At 42.3% G+C, this 19010-nt stretch overlaps 1 protein-coding gene across 1 annotated transcript in view; it reads left to right on the top strand.

The window, feature by feature from the left end:
* rasa2 (RAS p21 protein activator 2) overlaps positions 1-19010 on the top strand; it is a 132354-nt gene that overhangs the window by 82943 nt on the left and 30401 nt on the right. Inside the window, exons 7-10 of the mRNA XM_067995075.1 lie at positions 568-640; positions 788-864; positions 10298-10399; positions 14225-14381. Coding sequence (XP_067851176.1) covers positions 568-640; positions 788-864; positions 10298-10399; positions 14225-14381 — 409 coding nt within the window. The remainder of the gene's footprint in view (positions 1-567; positions 641-787; positions 865-10297; positions 10400-14224; positions 14382-19010) is intronic.

The raw sequence follows: 19010 nt of genomic DNA on the forward strand, positions 1-19010 counted from the left end.
CTTGATTTAATTTTGTAATTTCTCTTTGCCTTCCTAATTGTTTTTTTAACTTCTTTCTTAAAGTTTTTGTATTCCCTTTTGTCATCCTCTCCTCTGTTGCCTATGTACTTAGTGTATGATTTTTTTTTTCTTTAGTTTCAATTTTGCCCTTTATTCATCCATGGTGTATCATTACTGGCTAGTTTGTTCTTACTTTTTAGTGGGATATATTTCTCCTGGACTCTAGATCGCTGTTTTAAATGTTTCCCACAGCTGTTCTATTTCTTTTGTTTATCAGTAAATTTTTCCAGTTTATTTTCCTTAGTTCCATTCTCATCCCCTGAAAATCCACTTTTTACCAATTTATTACTTTGGTCTTTGTCTTACTTATGTCGAACTTCTATGTACTTGTCATAGAGTCAGGATGAAAAGGAACTGTACCTACTTCTCCAGTTTCACTAGCAGCTGACACTGTCACATCAGGGAAGATTATTAAGTCTGGATCTCCCCACCCCTTGAAGCTAATTTTAGGGGTATCCCTAATTTTGAATTTGGTCTTAAATATCACCATATTTTGTTTTGTGTCAGGTTGGATCAAAAAAGAACAAAAGTGAAGAAGAAAACCAGCAACCCACAGTTTGATGAAACGTTCTATTTTGAAGTAAGTAACTTGTGAAGGAGGCCTGCATGCTGCTTCCTTCATTGGTGGAATTAACAGTTTTGTATGTATGCAACATCTGCTGAATAGAGAAAAATGAAGCTGAATGTCATTGATTAACCTCAAATTTGGTTCATTGAAACAACCCAGGTAACGAGAAACAGCAGTTACACCAAGAAATCCCATTTTCAAGTGGAAGAGGAAAATATTGAAAAACTGGAAATCAGGTAAGTGATCTCAATTTAATGTTAATGAAGAAATGAATATCATAGTAGGTACAGCACAGGAGGAGGCCGTTTGGCCCATCGTGCCTGTGCCGGCTCTTTGAAAGAGCTACCAATTGGTCCCATTCTCCTGCTCTTTCCCAATGGCCCTGTACATCTTTTCCCTTCAAGTATTTATCCAATTCCCTTTTGAAAGTTACTACTGAATCTGCTTCCACCTCCCTTTCAGGCAGTGCATTCCAGATCATTACAACTCGTTGTGTAAAAAAAAAATGTTCCCTCATGTCACCTCTGGCTTTTTTGGCCATCATCTTAAATCTGTGCCCTCTACTTACCGACCCTTCTGCCACTGGAAACCGTTTCTCCTTATTTACTCTATCAAAACTGTTCATGATTTTGAGCACCTCTATCAAATCTCCCCTTAACCTTCTCTGTTCTAAGGAGAACAACCGCAGCTTCTCCAGTCTCTCCACATAACTGAAGTCCCTCATCCTTGGCAACATTCCAGTAAATCTCTTCAGCACCCTTTCCAAGGCCTTGACATCCTTCCTGAAGTGTGGTGCCCAGAATTGAACACAATACTCCAGCTGAGGCCTAACTAGTGTTTTATAAAGATTTAGTGGTACTTTGTCTCTATTAATAAAGCCCAGGATCCCATATACTTTTTTAACAGCCTTTGCAACTTGTCCTGCCACCTTCAAAGATTTGTGTAAGTGGACCCCCAGGTCTTTCAGTTCCTGCATCCCCTTTAAAATTGCACCATTTAGTTTATATTGCCTCTCCTCAGTCTTCCTACCAAAATATATCACTCTACACTTCTCCGTGTTAAATTTCATCTGCCATGTGTCTGTCTATTTCACCAGTCTGTCTATGTCCTTCTGAAGTCTGTAACTATCCTCCACATTGTTTACCAAATTTCTGATTTTCGTGTCATCTGCAAATTTGAAATTATATCCTCTATACCCAAGTCCAGGTCATTAATATATATATATTATATATATATCAAATATCAATATGAAGAAATGGAAGCTACCATGAAAGTGCTGAAAAATCTCATTGGGATGAGATGAAAATGGAATCTTAAATGCTATGTTAGAATGATCAGGTCCATTTCCGATAAAATGGGCCAGATTTTGCTGTCAAAGTAATGGTGAGGCTAATGGCACTTATGGCACATTTATGCGTAAATGTTACAGCAATTTCAGGTGAAGGGCAGTTGTACTGAATATCCAAAAGTTGCTGTCTGAGTTGCTCCACCGTTAGCTTTGCGAAAACGGCATTTTGCTGTCTGCCTCACCATTGACATTCATTGAATGTCGTGAAGTTGCTGTATTTTCGCAGTAGATACGAACTAAACCTGCCGCTGGAAATTATAAGCGCAAGTATCCTTTTAATGACGTGATAAGTGTTAATGACTGCCAATTTATCTCTCTGGCACCAAAAATTAACTATTAAAGTATGGAGTCTCATTCCTTCTGGTTGTGAATTGATTTAGGAGATTTTAAAAATGTCAAATTTGAAATTTAATTTTTTTTCTTTTCCTTTATGTCTCTTTTTTTCTCTCCTAATCCAATCTTTTTTTCCTCCCTATTTCTCTTTCTGTACCTGATTTGACATTGAATTCACCCCCTTTAATTCACCCTCCTTCTCTGTCCTTCCACTGTTTATTTCCTAATCCTTAAATCTCATTGGTTAGGGAGATACCCTGTTGGTTGCTCTGGTCACTCAGGTCCCACGTGTCCTGTTTCCATCGCTGCTCGCACTTTCAGCAACTTAGTGGGCAAAAATGTTTTGAGCTAAAGCGTGCAGGGGCAAGTCTAACTAACGGCAGATGTCGTTAGATGCCCTGCTACAGCAAATTCTAGCCCAATGCTCTTTGCAAAAGGGAGTGATGTAAACCTGTTCAGTATGGATTGATTAGCAGTCCAACACTATTAATACAAGAAGATGGACTCTGATGTAATGATCAATTGGCCAAATCCAAACTTATTGCTGTTATTATAATAATTCTGCAAAAAAAACTCATCAACTAAGAATTCCATTCATTCACGATGAATGTCCGACTATCACTTCGGCAATGCTCAGTTTATTGTTGCAGTCTCATCTCTGGTAGATATCCAGGAAATCAAATATTGTGAATAAGTTTTGAGACTAGTTTGTTAGGGAAAATTATCAATACTCTTCTTTCTAACTGTCCTTTTCTGCTGTCGAATGGGGTCCGATGTCAGTGAGGTAAGATGGTTGATTGCTGAACGGTAAATATCCGCATGTTGTGTTACTGTGGTGCATTTTCTTTACATAATTTGGGTGCTGTGTTTTTTTAACTGCATGTAAAAAGGTTAAATTATTAATTTTATTACATTTGTTGGTGAGTTGAATGTGATCTTTGGAACTTGTAACACACAACATTGACATAGTTTTAAGCAGGGATCAACAAATAGTCAGCATTGTGAACCCTGGCTGATTTTCTCTCTTCCTTCCCTAGCCCAGGAATGGTACAGCCTGTTGTAAATATAAATATAAATATTACTTAAATTCATATAGCATCTTATGTCAGTGTCTCAAAGTGCTTCCTATAATTAATTACTTTTGAAGTTGCTTGTTATATAGGCAAACATGGTATCCATTCAATGCTAGCAACACGTGATAGACAGCAACATGGTGAATTACCAATTAGTGTGTAATTTTGAGGATAATTGGTTGAGGGAGGAATGTTGTCCAGGACACAAGAACTGGTGCCCCAAATTTTGGCATACTTAACCAGGAATTAAATCTGAGATCTTCTGAACAGTATGATTTAATATGACACAATAGCATACAATGACTCTTTCTTGCACACGCGCGCGCGCGCGCGCGCGCGCACACACACACACACACACACTTACTTCTCAGTTTCTATTTTACGATTGTCAAACATCTGCTCTTCTGGTCAACTATTTCTTCATGCAGAGCCACACGGAAAATTAAATGGCAGTGGTTATGGAAGATTTAATCTCTGGTAAAATGCAATTGATGAAACCCAGCAAAATTAAACTATTTTTTAATGCAGTGAGGGACTAGTCATGTGTAGGCCAGACCAGGTAGGGGTGACTGGTTCCTGTCCCTGAAGAACATTAATGAACCAGTTGGGTTTTATGACAGTCCAGCAGCTTTCATGGCCATTTTCCGATGCTAGACTTAGCAGATTTATTGAATTCAATGTCACAACTTGCCCTGGCTGGGTTTGAACTCTCAACCCTTGGATTGTTAGTCCAATCCAATAACCACTACATCAGTACCCCCCACTCTGTATGCTTTAAATGATGTTTGAGACTAACTTGCATGTGGCTTTTGGATGTTGGCTGTAGATGGGTTAGAGGGGATTTGATGTTTTCTGCACCCTTTGAGCATGTTAGCACCCTGTGACACACTCCTAGTCATCTTTTGTGTGTGTAAACTATAGAATTCTAGATGGTGGGGGGTGAACAGTAAGGCCATAATTTGATCACGGTGTCTAATCTGATATTTCAGAACATGAGCAATGAAGTTCCATTCATTACTAGAACTACTGGATTAAATTACAGCCTTTTACTCACTGCTTACCATTCATTCATTCTTTTTATTATTTGTGTGTTGTGGCCTCAAAATGAAAACCCTGATTTACACTGATCAATCATGGTGATGCCAGCATTGCTGGGGAGGGAGAAAGAAGAAACAAATGGGATTTTCACAAAATTTTGGCATAGGGAATCCCCAATACAGGAAATCATAGGTGAAAACCCAAGTCATCTCACGCCTACAGCAGCACATTAATGCTGCAATGTGCTGCCTTCATAGAAACATTACCATCCACTTCTCAATGGAACAAGTTTCCTGTTTGTTTTCAGCCCACCTCACTTTCAGACTTGCGCTGATTTAGAAATGTGCTTCCAGAGGGTGGGAAGCAGGGACTAATTTTTGTTATGGTGAGAGGGTAGTTGTCAGTCGTGTGTTTTAACTAATACATTCAGGAACTAGGTTTTCAGGAAACGGTGCATTTAGAGTTTGTAATTATTTTCCCTGCATTTTTCAAACTAAGCTGCATTTATTTGAGTTACTTGGTGTTCTGTATTCTGCTACACAGAACATAAGAAATAGGAGCAGGAGTAGGCCACATGGCCCCTCGAGCCTGCTCCACCATTCAATCAGATCATGGCTGATCTTCGACCTGAACTCCACTTTCCTGCCCGATCCCCATATCCCTTGATTCCCCTAGAGTCCAAAAATCTGTCTATCTCAGCCTTGAATATATTCAATGACTCAGCATCCACAGCCCTCTGGGGTAGAGAATTCCAAAGATTCACAACCCTCTGAGTGAAGAAATTCCTCCTCATCTCGGCCTTAAATGGCCAACCCTTTATCCTGCGACTATGCCCCTTAGTTCTAGACTCTCCAGCCATGGGAAACAACCTGTCAGCATCTACCCTGTCAAGCCCCCTCATAATCTTATACGTTTCAATGAGATCACCGCTCATTCTTCTAAACTCCAGAGAGTATAGGCACATTCTACTCAACCTCGCCTCATAGGACAACCCTCTCATCCCAGGAATTAATCTAGTGAACCTTCGCTGCACTGCCTCTAAGGCAAGTATATCCTACCTTAGATAAGGAGATGATTGCTCTGCTGCATTTGTTGGCAACAATTCATGGTTAACAGCTGCCAGTGACTTTTTATTACTTGATAAAAGAGGAAGCCCTCGCCCTGAATTTGTATCTTTCTCTAGTTTCTCTCTGAGCTCATCTTGTCCATGAGACCCACCTCTTGCTCTCTCTCGACCCTATTCCTACCAAACTGTTGACCACCCAACCTCCCTTCCTGGCCATGTGTTAGCTGATATTGTCAAGTGTTCCCTCTCCTCAGGTTCTGTCCCTATCTCCCCTTCAAATCTGCTGTCATACCCATTCCCCCCCAAAAAAACACCCTCGACCCCTCTGTCCTTGCAAACTACTATCCCATCTCCAAACTCTCTCTCCTCTTCAAAGTCCTTGAACGGGTTGTCCCCTCCCAAATCCTTGCCCATCTTTCCAGCAACTTCAGGTTTGAAACCCTCCAAACAGGTTTCCACCCCTGCCACAGCACTGAAATGGTCCTTATTAAAGTTACAAATGACATCCCATGTGACTGTGACCATGGTAAACTATCCCTCCTCATCCTTCTCCATTGTGGACCTTCCTGGCCTTTGACACTGTTGACCACACCATCTGCCTCCAACGCCTCTCCTCCATCGTCCAGCTGGGTGGGACTGCCCTCGCCTGGTTCCATTCCTATCTATCCAGTCGTAGCCAGAGAGTCACCTGCAACAGTTTCTCTTCCCGCTCCATTACCTCTGAAGTCCCCCAAGGATCTATCCTTGGCCCCCTTCTATTTCGCATCTACGTGCTTCCCCTGGTGACATCATCTGAAAACATGACGTCAGGTTCCACATGTACACTGACGTCACCCTCTCCACTACCTCTCTCAACCCTTCTACTGCCTCTGATTTGTCACCCTGCTTGTCTGACATCCAGTCCTAGATGAGCAGAAATTTCCTTCAACTAAATATTGGGAAGACCAAAGCCATTATCTTTGGTCCCCGCAACAACGTTCATTCCCTACCCGTCGACTCCATCCCTCTCCCTGGCCACCGTCTGAGGCTGAACCAGACCATTCGTAACCTTGATGTCCCATTTGATCCTAAAATGAGCTTCAGACCCCATATCCACTCTATCACTAAGACAGCCTACTTCCACCTTCATAACATCACCTGTCTTGGCCCCTGCCTCAGCTCATCTGCTGCTGAAACCCTTATCTATGCCTTTGTTACCTCTAGACTCGACTATTCCAATGCTCTCCTGGCCGGCCTCCAACTTTGCACCCTCGGTAAACTTGAGCTGATCCAAAACTCTGCTGCCCATTTCTTAACTCGCATCGTCCCGTTCACCCATTGCCCCTGTGCTCGCTGACCGACATTGGCTCCCAGTCTGTCGATTTTAAAATTCTCAACCTCGTTTTAAAATCCCTCTATGGCCTCACCCCTCCCCATCTCTAACCTCCTCCAGCCCTGCAACCCTCCAAGATCTCTGTGCTCCTTCCATTCTGGCCTCTTGCGCATCCCTGATTTAATCGCTCCACCGTTGGTGGCCATGCTTTCAGCTGCGTAGGCCCTAAACTCTGGAATTCCCTCCTTAAACCTCCCTGTCTCTTTACCTCTCTCTCCTCCTTTAAGACGCTATTTAAAACCTACCTCTTTGACCAAGCCTGTCCTAACACCTCCTTATATGGTTCAGTGTCAAATTTTATTTGATAACATTTTACTACGTTAAAGGCTATATAAATGCAAGTTGTTACTGTTGAAGCTTTGGGTTTTCCACCTCTTCTAGACTTGCTAATTCCAGAGCACATTAGTAGTTTTAACCTCTTCGCAAAATGGAATCTGCATTTATTCCACTCTTCACAAGCAAACAGCCCTGTAAAGACAAATGATTGTGAAGGTGGCTCTTGAATTTTTGCCTCAGACCACAGGAGGTGTTGAATCTTTTGACTGCACTGAAATAAAAATATTTTTGTTGTCAGAATAATTACTGACTGGACCCTTGCAATTTAAATGATAAAGGAATCTAATTATTCTGGGATCTGTAATCTGTTTATTATAATGTGTTGGGTTAACATGTCAGTACACTTTAAAAATTGCATTTAATTAGATTACCTCCCCCACCTCCTCTCCAGAATACAGCAGGTACTTTTGTACTGTAGGAGAGGCGTTAGTGACACTCTGGCTCTCCCTCCATCAGCTGCACTCCATAGTGTAAAGGAACGAAGATTCTGGGAATCGACAGAATCACAGATTGAGGGAAGTTCTGAATTTATGAATGTTCTGTCAGATTAAGGAAACTGGTTCCTGTAGATTAAACACTGAGCTGGTGCCTGTGTTTGGAGTCTGGGTCTCCACATTGCACATCAGAGCCCAGCAGCCCTACAGAGACCATCTCCTGAATTGCCACTTAAAGCGGAGATTGATCTCCCAAAACAACATCACGGAACAAATGTAAAGGCGCCTAGTGTCCTATTCTGATGGCCTTTCCGATGGCCCATCCAAGTGGCTGTACTTCAGCCGTGAGCCTACACATTGAGTGTGGCCAAGCTGTTTGATCACAGAAGCATTGCAGCCCAATCCTGAGCTTAGTGTCCATACATGCAGAGGTCACTGAATAGTCATCAGGGCAGAAATATTGTTTTCCTTCCCTTGCACTGGAATAGGTAAAGCCTACTACAGGGCCCTGCTGCTATTTCAGTTGAGATTAATAAACTCAGCACAGATGAACCCAGGATACTCTAGCTCAGTGTCGCACCATGGGGTGTGTTTGCCCACAAAGCCATCAGGGTTATAGCCTCCCCAAAGTTGATTAACAATCAGAATTATTTTTTCTAAAAAGTGCTTCCTCTCAAAAGAAATCCTTTACTTTTGTACTTTGTTTCACACCCTGCAACAACTTCACCTAGTCATTTGGTTGGATAGGTTGGATTTGCATGCTCAATAAATAGAGACAAATGACATTGTTTACTTGGATTCTTAGAACCTAAACGGAGATTCACAGTTGTTGAGTTGCACAGAATAGTTTATCCAAAAATAACGATAAATTTTCCTGAGCAGAATTTTAACTTATTTTATGTAATGTAACAAACCCGGTGTGGCAAATTAATTGAAACCAAAGAAAACTTATTGATAACTGATTTCAAACAATCATAGTCATTATTATAATCAGTTCTACTGAAGGAAATGAGCAAATCGACTCTCATCTTGTCAGTATTCTGCTCGTTTGTACATTTTGCGGATCTTGTTACCTTTAATGGATTTGTGTAATGTCGCCTTAAGTCACAGTGGCCACTTTATTTAGTTATTGGACTGAACTGGAATATCAGCCTTGTAACTAGATCTAGTAAGAGGTTTGTGAAAATATGATTGTTTATCTGATTGTTCAGTTGTATGATTTAAGCAATTGCCTGATTGTATGATTTAGTAAGAGATCCTCTACTGCGATTTTAAGTTGCTACAGAGCATATAAGAAACCGGCATAGGCACAATGGGCCAAATGGCCGCCTCCTGTGCTGTATCATTCTAATGGAATTTGAAAAAGAATGTGAAATATAAACAGAAAATGCTGGAAATACAGAACAGGTCCATCATTTGAAAAGAGAAAAGATTAACATGTAGCTCTACACCAAAGCTTTGAGTTGTCTGTCTCTACCCAAAATGTTGACTAATCTTTTCTGTCTAGATGCTCTGTGTATTTCTAGAATTTTTGTTCTGATTTCCAGCACTTCCAGTTTTTCTTTACTTCTACCATGAGAAAAAGGGTGTACATTAAGACCTCAACTATCAAGCTCTGGCCAACTGAAACATCACAGGTTTACTGAAGTTTAGCCAGCTCTGGTGACTTGCTTTCCTGCAGGCAGTACTCTGTATTTGCCATGACATTCATTACTGGCAGTTCCACTGGATCAACTTTGAATTACGTGGGACTGTTTTAGTGCTTCAGAAGCTTGCTCATTGCTTTGCTTCCTGGACAAATCATTTTTTGATATCAGGAGAAAGCAGGCAAGAGTATCATTTCTCTCCTCACATTAAAAACATGGAAAAAATAAAGGTTTTGAGTACTTTTCCAAACATGTATTTGCACCAGGTAAAGCCCAAGTGGTGTGTAACTAACTGTGAGATGGACTCACGCCTTTTGGCTTTGGTCCACTTTGCATCACCCACCTAACTCCTCAGTTCTATTGTACTTTTCACTTCAAAGTGCTTAAACCTCAAGTGAATGTAATTATACAATGGCATTGAACTGAGCTGTTCAAAGAAGTAAGTTTGTAAATGATACCATAAAATACTTTCAGTGAATTAAATGTTGCTGAGTTGTTCAAGGTTCTATTCTACTAACTGTTTCCACACCATATGTTGAGTTGTACTAGCACAATTTCTTCGCACAATATAGTTTGGCTCATTGACACTGAAGCCTGGATTATCACAAAATTACTGTCAATTGGGAAAAGTTGTGCTGTCAATTAAATTTTCTTTATATTTGCTGATTTAAATTAATTGCAAATGTTTCTCTGCGAAATTATTCTGGTAGCCTCAGGTTCGCAAAATATTCTTTATGCTAATAGTTCACAATTTCCAGTAATTGTACAGCACAATGATTGGTGGAGAATCCTTGTGAGTACTTCAACTTGTGCTTCTGATGTTGCTGTGTGTTGGAGTTGGTACAGTATGTGACCATCATTTTCTAGTTTTAAAAAAAAGTGATCCTTTAAGATAATTAACAAAATATTTCACAAAACACTTAAATTATCTATAATTCTAACACCGTTCTTTCAGTTTAAAAGCTATGATCCAGAAGATGAAAATCTTTAAAAACTGAGGTTAACTGATGCTTGTTTCTTCAGAGTTGATCTGTGGAACAGTGGAAACCTGGTGCAAGATATCTTCCTTGGTGAGATTAAGGTGCCTGTGAAGATTTTAAGGAATGACAACTGCCATCGGGCATGGTAAGAGTTAGCGTGGAAATGCTAGATGTCGTTATGGTAGAATGTATCGAGAGTGAAATCCTATTAGAGGGACATCCTATATTCCTACAAACAATGGCATGTTTTTACAGTAGAGCTATGAAGTTATTTTGACATGCTGCTTTCAGGATACAAGACCTTGGTTGCCATAACCTTTTAGTTTTACATCGAGTTACATTGGAACTACAGCACAGAAGCAGGCCATTCGGTCCAACTGGTCTATGCCAGCATTTATGCTCCACACGAGACTCCTCTCTCTACTTCAGCTAACTCTTTTGAAATACCCTTCTATTCCTTTCTCCCTCATGTGCTTATCTACCTTCCCCTTAAATGCATCTATGCTATTTGCCTCAACTACTCCTTGTGGTAGCGTTTTCCACATTCTTACCACTCTTTGGTAAAGAAGTTTCTCCTGCATTCCCCATTGGATTTATTAGCGACTATTTTATATTTATGATCTCTAGTTTTGGACTCCCCTACAAGTGGAAACATTTTCTTTATGTCTACCCTATCAAACCCTATCGTTATCTTAAAGACCTCTATCAGGTCACCCCTCACCCCTCATTCTAGAGACAAGAGTCCCAGCCTATTCAGCCTTTCCTGATAAGGATATCCTCTCAGTTTTGGTATGATCCATGTGAACCTTTTTTGCACTCTCTCCAATGCCTCTACACTCTTTCTATAATATGGAGACCAGAACTCTGCACAATACTCCAAGTGTGGTCTAACCAAGGTTCGATACAAGTTTAACATACCTTCATTGCTTTTCAATTCTACCCCTCTCGAAATTAACCCTAGTGCTTGATTTGCCTTTTTTATGGCCTTATTAACCTCCATTGCTACTTTTAGTGATTTGTGTATCTGTACTCTGAGATCCCTTTGCTGCTCTGTCCCATTGAGACTCTTATTATCCAAGCAGTATGTGGCCTCCTTATTCTTCCTACCAAAATGCACAACCTCACACTTATCGATATTGAAATTCATTTGCCAATTACATGCCCATTCTGCAAGCTTATTAATGTTCTCTTGCATTTTGACATATTCTTCCTTTGTATTAACTACACCCCCCAATTTGGTGTCGTCTGCAAATTTTGAAAATGTACTTCCGATTCCCGAATCCAAATCATTAATGTAAATTGTCAACAGTGGTCCCAGCACCAATCCCCGTGGTACACCACTTCCCGCCTTTGCCACTCTGAGTAACTGCCTTTAACCCCGACTCTCTTCTGTTTTGTAGCTGGCTTGCTATCCATTCTGCTACCCGTCCTCTGACTCCACATGCTCTTCTTAGAATTCCCACTAAATTATGTCACTGTCTTCTGAATAAAAACATTAGAATCATAAGGGCAGGTCTTTTTGCAGGAATGACTAGACTTCTATTAAATTTCTCCGTAATTCTCAGCAACATCGGTGGCCAGAATAAATAAGTACAAAGTGCTTTGATCAATGGAATAAGAAATGCTCGGTTAATGGTAAGAGAACTGAGATGTGATTGGGTAATATAATAAAAAGCTTTGCTTTGTTCCTTGATAAAAATTGATTGGGCTCCTTTGTTACTGGAAATACATAGCATCTGAAAGAGGAAAAGATAGGTTATGTGGTAAGGTTAGATCCTATTGTGAAGAATTCAGTCTCTCAGATTATTTTGAGGGAAAACTGTTTGAGTTGATGTTGCTGTGATTTTCTTCTCTCCTCCCTCCCTTACTCCCCGCCCCCCACCCCTCCACCCCCCACAAAATGGACAAACAGCTCATCCTAAACTGCAGTCAGTGAATGCAGAACCCTAACAATTTTATTTTTATTCCCACATTACCAAGTGAAAACTGGCATCATTAATGTTGCAGATGCTGAACTCTGTCCACCTTCTCATTACACGTAGCTTCACATTTGGTTATACTACTTTATTTCCTTTACATAGCACCTTTCGCATAGAAACGTTTCAATGTGTCTATTTCATTGGGCTCCTTTGTTACAGCATGCTACAGAGAGGGTTTGGCTATATTTTTGACAAAGAAGCAAATTGTTTTAGAAGAATTTTTTACACAATACTCAGTTTTCAGTTCCTGCTACTTCAAGAAAATGTATTGTCTATTTTTAATCTACTTTTAAGTCATATATTTCCATTTTCCAGAAAATATTGTTTTCTTGTTCCATCTACTTTTACCGATAGTATAAACCACAGATATTAACACAGCAAAGTATTGACACTTACTGCTTGTGTTGGAGTCATTTGTTTATATATTTAAACTATTTCTTAAAATTGAGGATCAAATAAGAAACTATTGCAATCAATTTTTTGCTTAAATACTGCAGGAGCTTGCCTGCCTTATTTGATGTATTTGGTCATTCGTATGGCAACTGAACAGGAAGAGTAAATAAACTGTAAACTGACATTTGATTTGCATGTTGTAACTGTATTGTCTCTCTTACATCCTTTATGTGAAATGAGGAACTGGGTCAGGATGATGGCATTTCGTATCATAAGCAACCTAATGTTTCTGTAGTGATCTGTAGCTGCTGTTGTAGCAAGACCAGACCGAAGAATTAGGAAGGAGTCTTCCTATCAACTCCCTCTTTCATAGAGAAAAGACTATAATCTCTGGTCAGCAGCTCCTGTAATAAACCACAAGCATTATACAAAAAAAAATACATTGGACAGACCATGAAAAAATCTTAATAGACCATTGATCGTCTTTCATTTGTATGTTATCCCCCATCTCCCTGCTACCCCAATCACCTAACACTATCCTACTCAGTTGAGGGAATGAGACTGTTCCGTATGCACAATCTACATGGATGCAGTTAGTGCCACTCAATAGTGAATTGCACCGGGAGGAGCGTTTTAAAAGTATGCAGTCTAGTACCATAAATTCAAACTGGTTGGGACCACACTTGATGCTAGATACCTTCTTGGGAAAGTGGTGTCCACTGGTCCCATCAGCAGTCTTCAGCATCTTTTATGTGAGTTGGCATGGGTGTGAAGTATTTTCAATTAACTAAACAAGCTAATACATTGCTTATTGTTTACATTATCAGATAAGAGGGACAATTATACATAGACTTCAGTAATCCTACAGTTCAGTTGTGTAAATGTTTTTGAAAGGGAAATGTGAATTGGAGCTGTCCCCTTTTGTTGGTCTTGTGTGCAAACAAATAATCTCTTGCTCCTCATTTAAGTATTGATTTCAAACAGTTGAGAGGGGGAGAAAATTGCTTTTCTGTGCCATTCCTATGAGTGTGCTGTAGTAACTGTGTCTGGCAAGGCAAAGCTTTTGGCCTGAACATTGTTGCTTTGTAGTTAGTCCCATTAAATCTGGGACATGTGGAAAACAAGCCTGGTGTGAAGTGATGGCAACCTTGTCGAACTACTTCTAGAATCAACGCCGGTACCTGTGCCTGTGTACCTGAGTGTGTAGAAACAGATTCCTGTGATACGTATGTTAGTTTATGTGCCCTTTTGCTGTGCATTGCTGCCAGGGAGGAATGCTTGAATTTGGAGTTAAGTCAACATGGTATAGCCTTTGCTTAGGATTAATCATGCTGTATTATACTGAATTAACATGGCCCTCTCACCCACTCACCCACCCTCAAATCATGTACTGTTACTGGTTGGTAATCCACAGCACCAGTTGCATAAACATTACATAATTCTAGTATCACTCGTACTGCAATATAATTTTAGTGCATCCCAAAATTGACAGGATCACGTCTTTGTTAACAGCCAATTATGTCAGTAATTGCCTCTTGAATATTTGTGGTGTTTTATTTGAAAGTGCTCAAACCAGTGTGCACGCTGTCATTGAACAGGTACTTACTGCAACCAAAGGACAATGGAAACAAGTCTGCAAAATCAGAAGACTTGGGATCACTTCGGCTGTCAATATTCTACAATGAAGATTACGTACTTTCCTCCCAATGCTACAGTTCTCTTAATGACCTGCTGCTAAAGTCATCGGATGTTAAGGTAATTATTTACTGGTAGAGGCCGAGAAGCTTATTGCTCTTTGCTTGTAAGATGTGATGCAGCTTAACAGAATGCATGTACTCCAGTGTAATGAAGTAGTTCTGGCTCCTTATTCTGATGAAAGGTCTCTTTTTTTTTAAATTTCAAAATATATTTTATTTCATAAAATTTAAAGATACCACAATTCCAAGGTGATACAATTCAAAACAATATGACACAGATCATACACAATATGATTCCAATATTCCAATATTACAATTTAAACACAGTCCTTATCCTATAATACATGCTGTACAATACAAGGTGGGATGGCTTTACACGGTGGCCTTTTTTTATATATTCGTTCATGGGATGTGGGCGTCGCTGGTGAGGCCGGCATTTATTGCCCATCCCTAATTGCCCTTGAGAAGGTGGTGGTGAGCCGCCTTCTTGAACCGCTGCAGTCTGTGTGGTGAAGGTTCTCCCACAGTGCTGTTAGGAAGGGAGTTACAGGATTTTGACCCAGCGACTATGAAGGAACGGCGATATATTTCCAAGTCGGGATGGTATGTGACTTGGAGGGGAACGTGCAGGTGGTGGTGTTCCCATGTGCCTGCTGCTCTTGTCCTTCTAGGTGGTAGAGGTCGCAGGTTTGTCGAAGAAGCCTTGGCAGAGGTGCTGTCGAAGAAGCCTTGGCAAGTTGCTGCAGAGCATCCTGTGGATGGTACACACTGCAGCCACAGTGCGCCGGTGGTGAAGGGAGTGAATGTTTTGGGTGGTGGATGGGGTGCCAATCAAGTGGGCTGCTTTGTCCTGGATGGTGTGGAGCTTCTTGAGTGTTGTTGGAGCTGCACACATCCAGGCAAGTGGAGAGTATTCCATCACACTCCTGACTTGTGTCTTGTAGATGGTGGAAAGGCTTTGGGGAGTCAGGAGGTGAGTCACTCGCTGCAGAATACCCAGCCTCTGACCTGCTCTCATAGCCACAGTATTTATATGGCTGGTCCAGTTAAGTTTCTGGTCAATGGTGATCCCCAGGATGTTGATGGTGGGGGATTCAGCAATGGTAATGCCGTTCAATGTCATGGGGAGGTGGTTAGACCCTCTCGTTGGAGATAGACATTGCCTGGCACTTGTCTGGTGCAAATGTTACTTGCCACTTATGAGCCCAAGCCTGGATATTGTCCAGGTCTTGCTGCATGCGGGCTCGGACTGCTTCATTATCTGAGGGGTTGCGAATGGAACTGAACACTGTGCAAACATCAGCGAATATCCCTATTTCTGACCTTGTGATGGAGGGAAGGTCATTGATGAAGCAGCTGAAGATTGTTAGGCCGAGGACACTGCCCTGAGGAACTCCTGCAGCAATGCCCTGGGGCTGAGATGATTGGCCTCCAACAACCACTATCATCTTCCTTTGTGCTAAGTATGACTCCAGCCACTGGAGAGTTTTCCCCCTGATTCCCATTGACTTCAATTTTACTCTGGCTCCTTGGTGCCACACTCTGTTAAATGCTGCCTTGATATCAAGAGCAGTCACTCTCACCTCTGGAATTCAGCTCTTCTTTTGTCCATGTTTGGACCAAGGCTGTAATGAGGTCTGGAGCCGAGTGGTCCTGGCGGAACCCAAACTGAGCATCGGTGAGCAGGTTATTGGTGAGTCAGTGCCGCTTGATAGCACTGTCGACGACACCTTCCATCACTTTGCTGATGATTGAGAGTAGACTGATGGGGCGGTAATTGGCCAGATTGGATTTGTTCTGTTTTTTGTGGACAGGACATACCTGGGCAATTTTCCACATTGTCGGGTAAATGGCAGTGTTGTAGCTGTACTGGAACAGCTTGGCTAGAGGTGCAGCTAGTTCTGGAGCACAAGTCTTCAGCACTACAGCCGGGATGTTGTCGGTGCCCATTGCCTTTGCTGTATCCAGTGCACTCAGCCGTTTCTTGATATCACATGGAGTGAATCGAATTGGCTGAAGACTGGCTTCTGTGATGGTGGGGATATCGGGAGGAGGCCGAGATGGATCATCTACTTGGCACTTCTGGCTGAAGATGGTTGCAAACGCTTCAGCCTTGTCTTTTGCACTCACGTGCTGGACTCCGCCATCATAGAACCTTTCCTATAGAACCTTTGCGTAGGTCGCACCTCGTTTCAGTGCATCCCGCAGCACGTACTTCTCGACCTTGAAGTGTGCTAGTCGGAAACACTCAGTCATGGACAGCTTCTTCAGCTGGAAGACCAACAGATTTCGGGCCGCAAGGCCTCCTTCACCGAGTTGATGTTCTCCATAGTGAGCAATAGTTGCTTTTGTAACTAAAGAAACATGGCGAATTGATCTGCTTATCCACTATGCCACACTAGGATATCACTGTTACCTCAACTATTCCCTTTATGCTGAATTGGACTAGATGGCGGTGTGAGGTGGAGTGATAGAGAAGTTGGAAGGCCTGTCTGCCTACACTTTGTCAAACAAATCTTAACATCCTGGGAGCCAGTCACCAGAGCACACTCAGACACTGGATCCTATGTGCTGCCAAGTTGCAGGGAGGGGCAAAGAAGCAGGATGAGTGAAAATAACTGATGAAATCGGATGGTTTGATTTTTTTTTAATTTGCTAATAAAGGAATGGGGAGATGTACATTACAGAAGGACATATATGGAATTTGAACGTACCCACTGAAAGTTATCCCTGCTAAGGTATACTGAATATTTTTCAATCAAATACTTGGATACTGGGGCACTCATGCTGAGGTTGTGTAGCTGTGTCATTGTGAAATGTGCTTCATGGTATTTGTAATATTTTTTTAAAAAACAAGCTGCAGTTTACCTGTGTATACCCCATTACTGAAGCACACGTCCCTCTTGGAACCTTCACTAATGAGTGAACTTCACCACAAAAACTGGCTTTCAATCACAGGTGGCCTTTTAAAAGAGATTAATACTAGCTGCTTTCCTAATATTGTGCTGAATTACAGAATATCTCTACATGAGGAACAACAGTGGTCCCTTACTTCATAAAGTGTTCTGTGATACCCACTGTCGGTATCTCAAAAATTATCGGTCAGCTGCAGCTGGCCTCTTTTATATATTCAAAGAAAAAAGCAATGATACCATCTGCTGGTTACTTCGGATGGTCACAATATTGTATAACAGCTCAGCAACACTCTCAATCTTTTGCCTTTTCAAAGCAGCCATTACTGTATTTTGTGTACAATTGCCACTTTAAGTGCATACTTGCTTGTATATAACCTTTTCTAAATGAGCTACAATTACTGTGATTTTTGCAGAGAAATGTCAAATCACATTTTCACTGCCAAAATATCACCAGTCCCTTGCAGACACTTGGGGCCCGATTTTACCAGGGGTGCGGGTTCTCGGCGGGTGCGCGCCCGGTGGAATTAGTGGGTTTCCCGCGCGATCGTAGCAGGCAACACACTAATTGGATTCACTTACCTGCTGCTCCGGGTTCCCCGCTGCTGGTCTGCGCGTCGGGCGGGCTGCGCATGCGCAGTAAGATCTGTCAGCTGGAGGCACTCTATTTAAAGGGGTAGTCCTCCACTGACGGATGCTGCCACAAACAGCAAAAATTACAGCATGGAGCAGCCCAGGGGGAAGGCTGCTCCCAGTTTAATGATGCCTCACCCCAGGTATCATTAGATGGGGTGAGGAGGAGGAGGGGGAGGGACAGAGATCTTCCACCTGGCGGGCGGGAGGAAGCGGCCTGCCTCCGCCACCAAGAAGGCCTGGCTCGAGGTGGCAGAGGAGGTCACCAGCGCAACCAACATATCGCCCACCTGCATACAGTGCAGGAGGCGCTCCAATGACTTCAGTAGGTCAGCCACAGTGAGAACACATAGTCTTTCCCCTACACTCCGTCTGCCACAACACTGCCCCCACCCCACATCTCCTTCGGCACTGCCAACACTACTCTGTCACATCACCCCTCATACCCACTCAAACCTCATCCTCATCTTACCTGCACCTACTCACCTCGCGAGTACTCAACCCGCCACTACCACGCAACCCAATCCTCATACAATCTCATGGCTCTATCCCATACTCACCCTCTCGTGCATCTCTCTCACGGCCAGCCTCACTCAACCTGCCACCACCTGTGCTGCAGCCACAGGGCATGCATCACATATGTGCAGTAGGCAGCGTAAGGCAAACGTGTCGTGAGCATGAAGGGGATGCACAAGGGTGTTTGAGGGTTTGTGATGGTTGTTACTTATATTGAATTTCAGAACAACTCACATCACACATTATATTGGCACCACTACTGCCATGTCTTCGCGAATCCTGTCCGGTTTGTGCAATAATGCCCGCTCCTGGGTATCCCTACGAGGATGCCACCCAGTGTGTCACTGCAGAGTGGGTATGGGTGTATTTGCAGGGCTCTTCTGCGCGGCGATGTCCCCGGTTGCAGCCTGGAAGGCTGTGGAGCAGAAGTTCGGGAGGGCAGTGGTGACTTTGACAGCGACAGGTAGGAAGATGGTGCACGGGCCAGCCAGGAGCAGCTCGGCATGAAAGAGGCTGCAGATGTCCACGGCTACATGTCGACTGACTCTGAGCCTCCGTGTGCACTGCTGCTCAGAAAGGTCCAGGAGGCTGAGCCTCGGTCTGTGGAACGTGTGGCGAGGGTAGTG

This window comes from Heptranchias perlo, chromosome 13, assembly GCF_035084215.1.
Source record: "Heptranchias perlo isolate sHepPer1 chromosome 13, sHepPer1.hap1, whole genome shotgun sequence".
NCBI classification, from domain to species: domain Eukaryota; kingdom Metazoa; phylum Chordata; class Chondrichthyes; order Hexanchiformes; family Hexanchidae; genus Heptranchias; species Heptranchias perlo.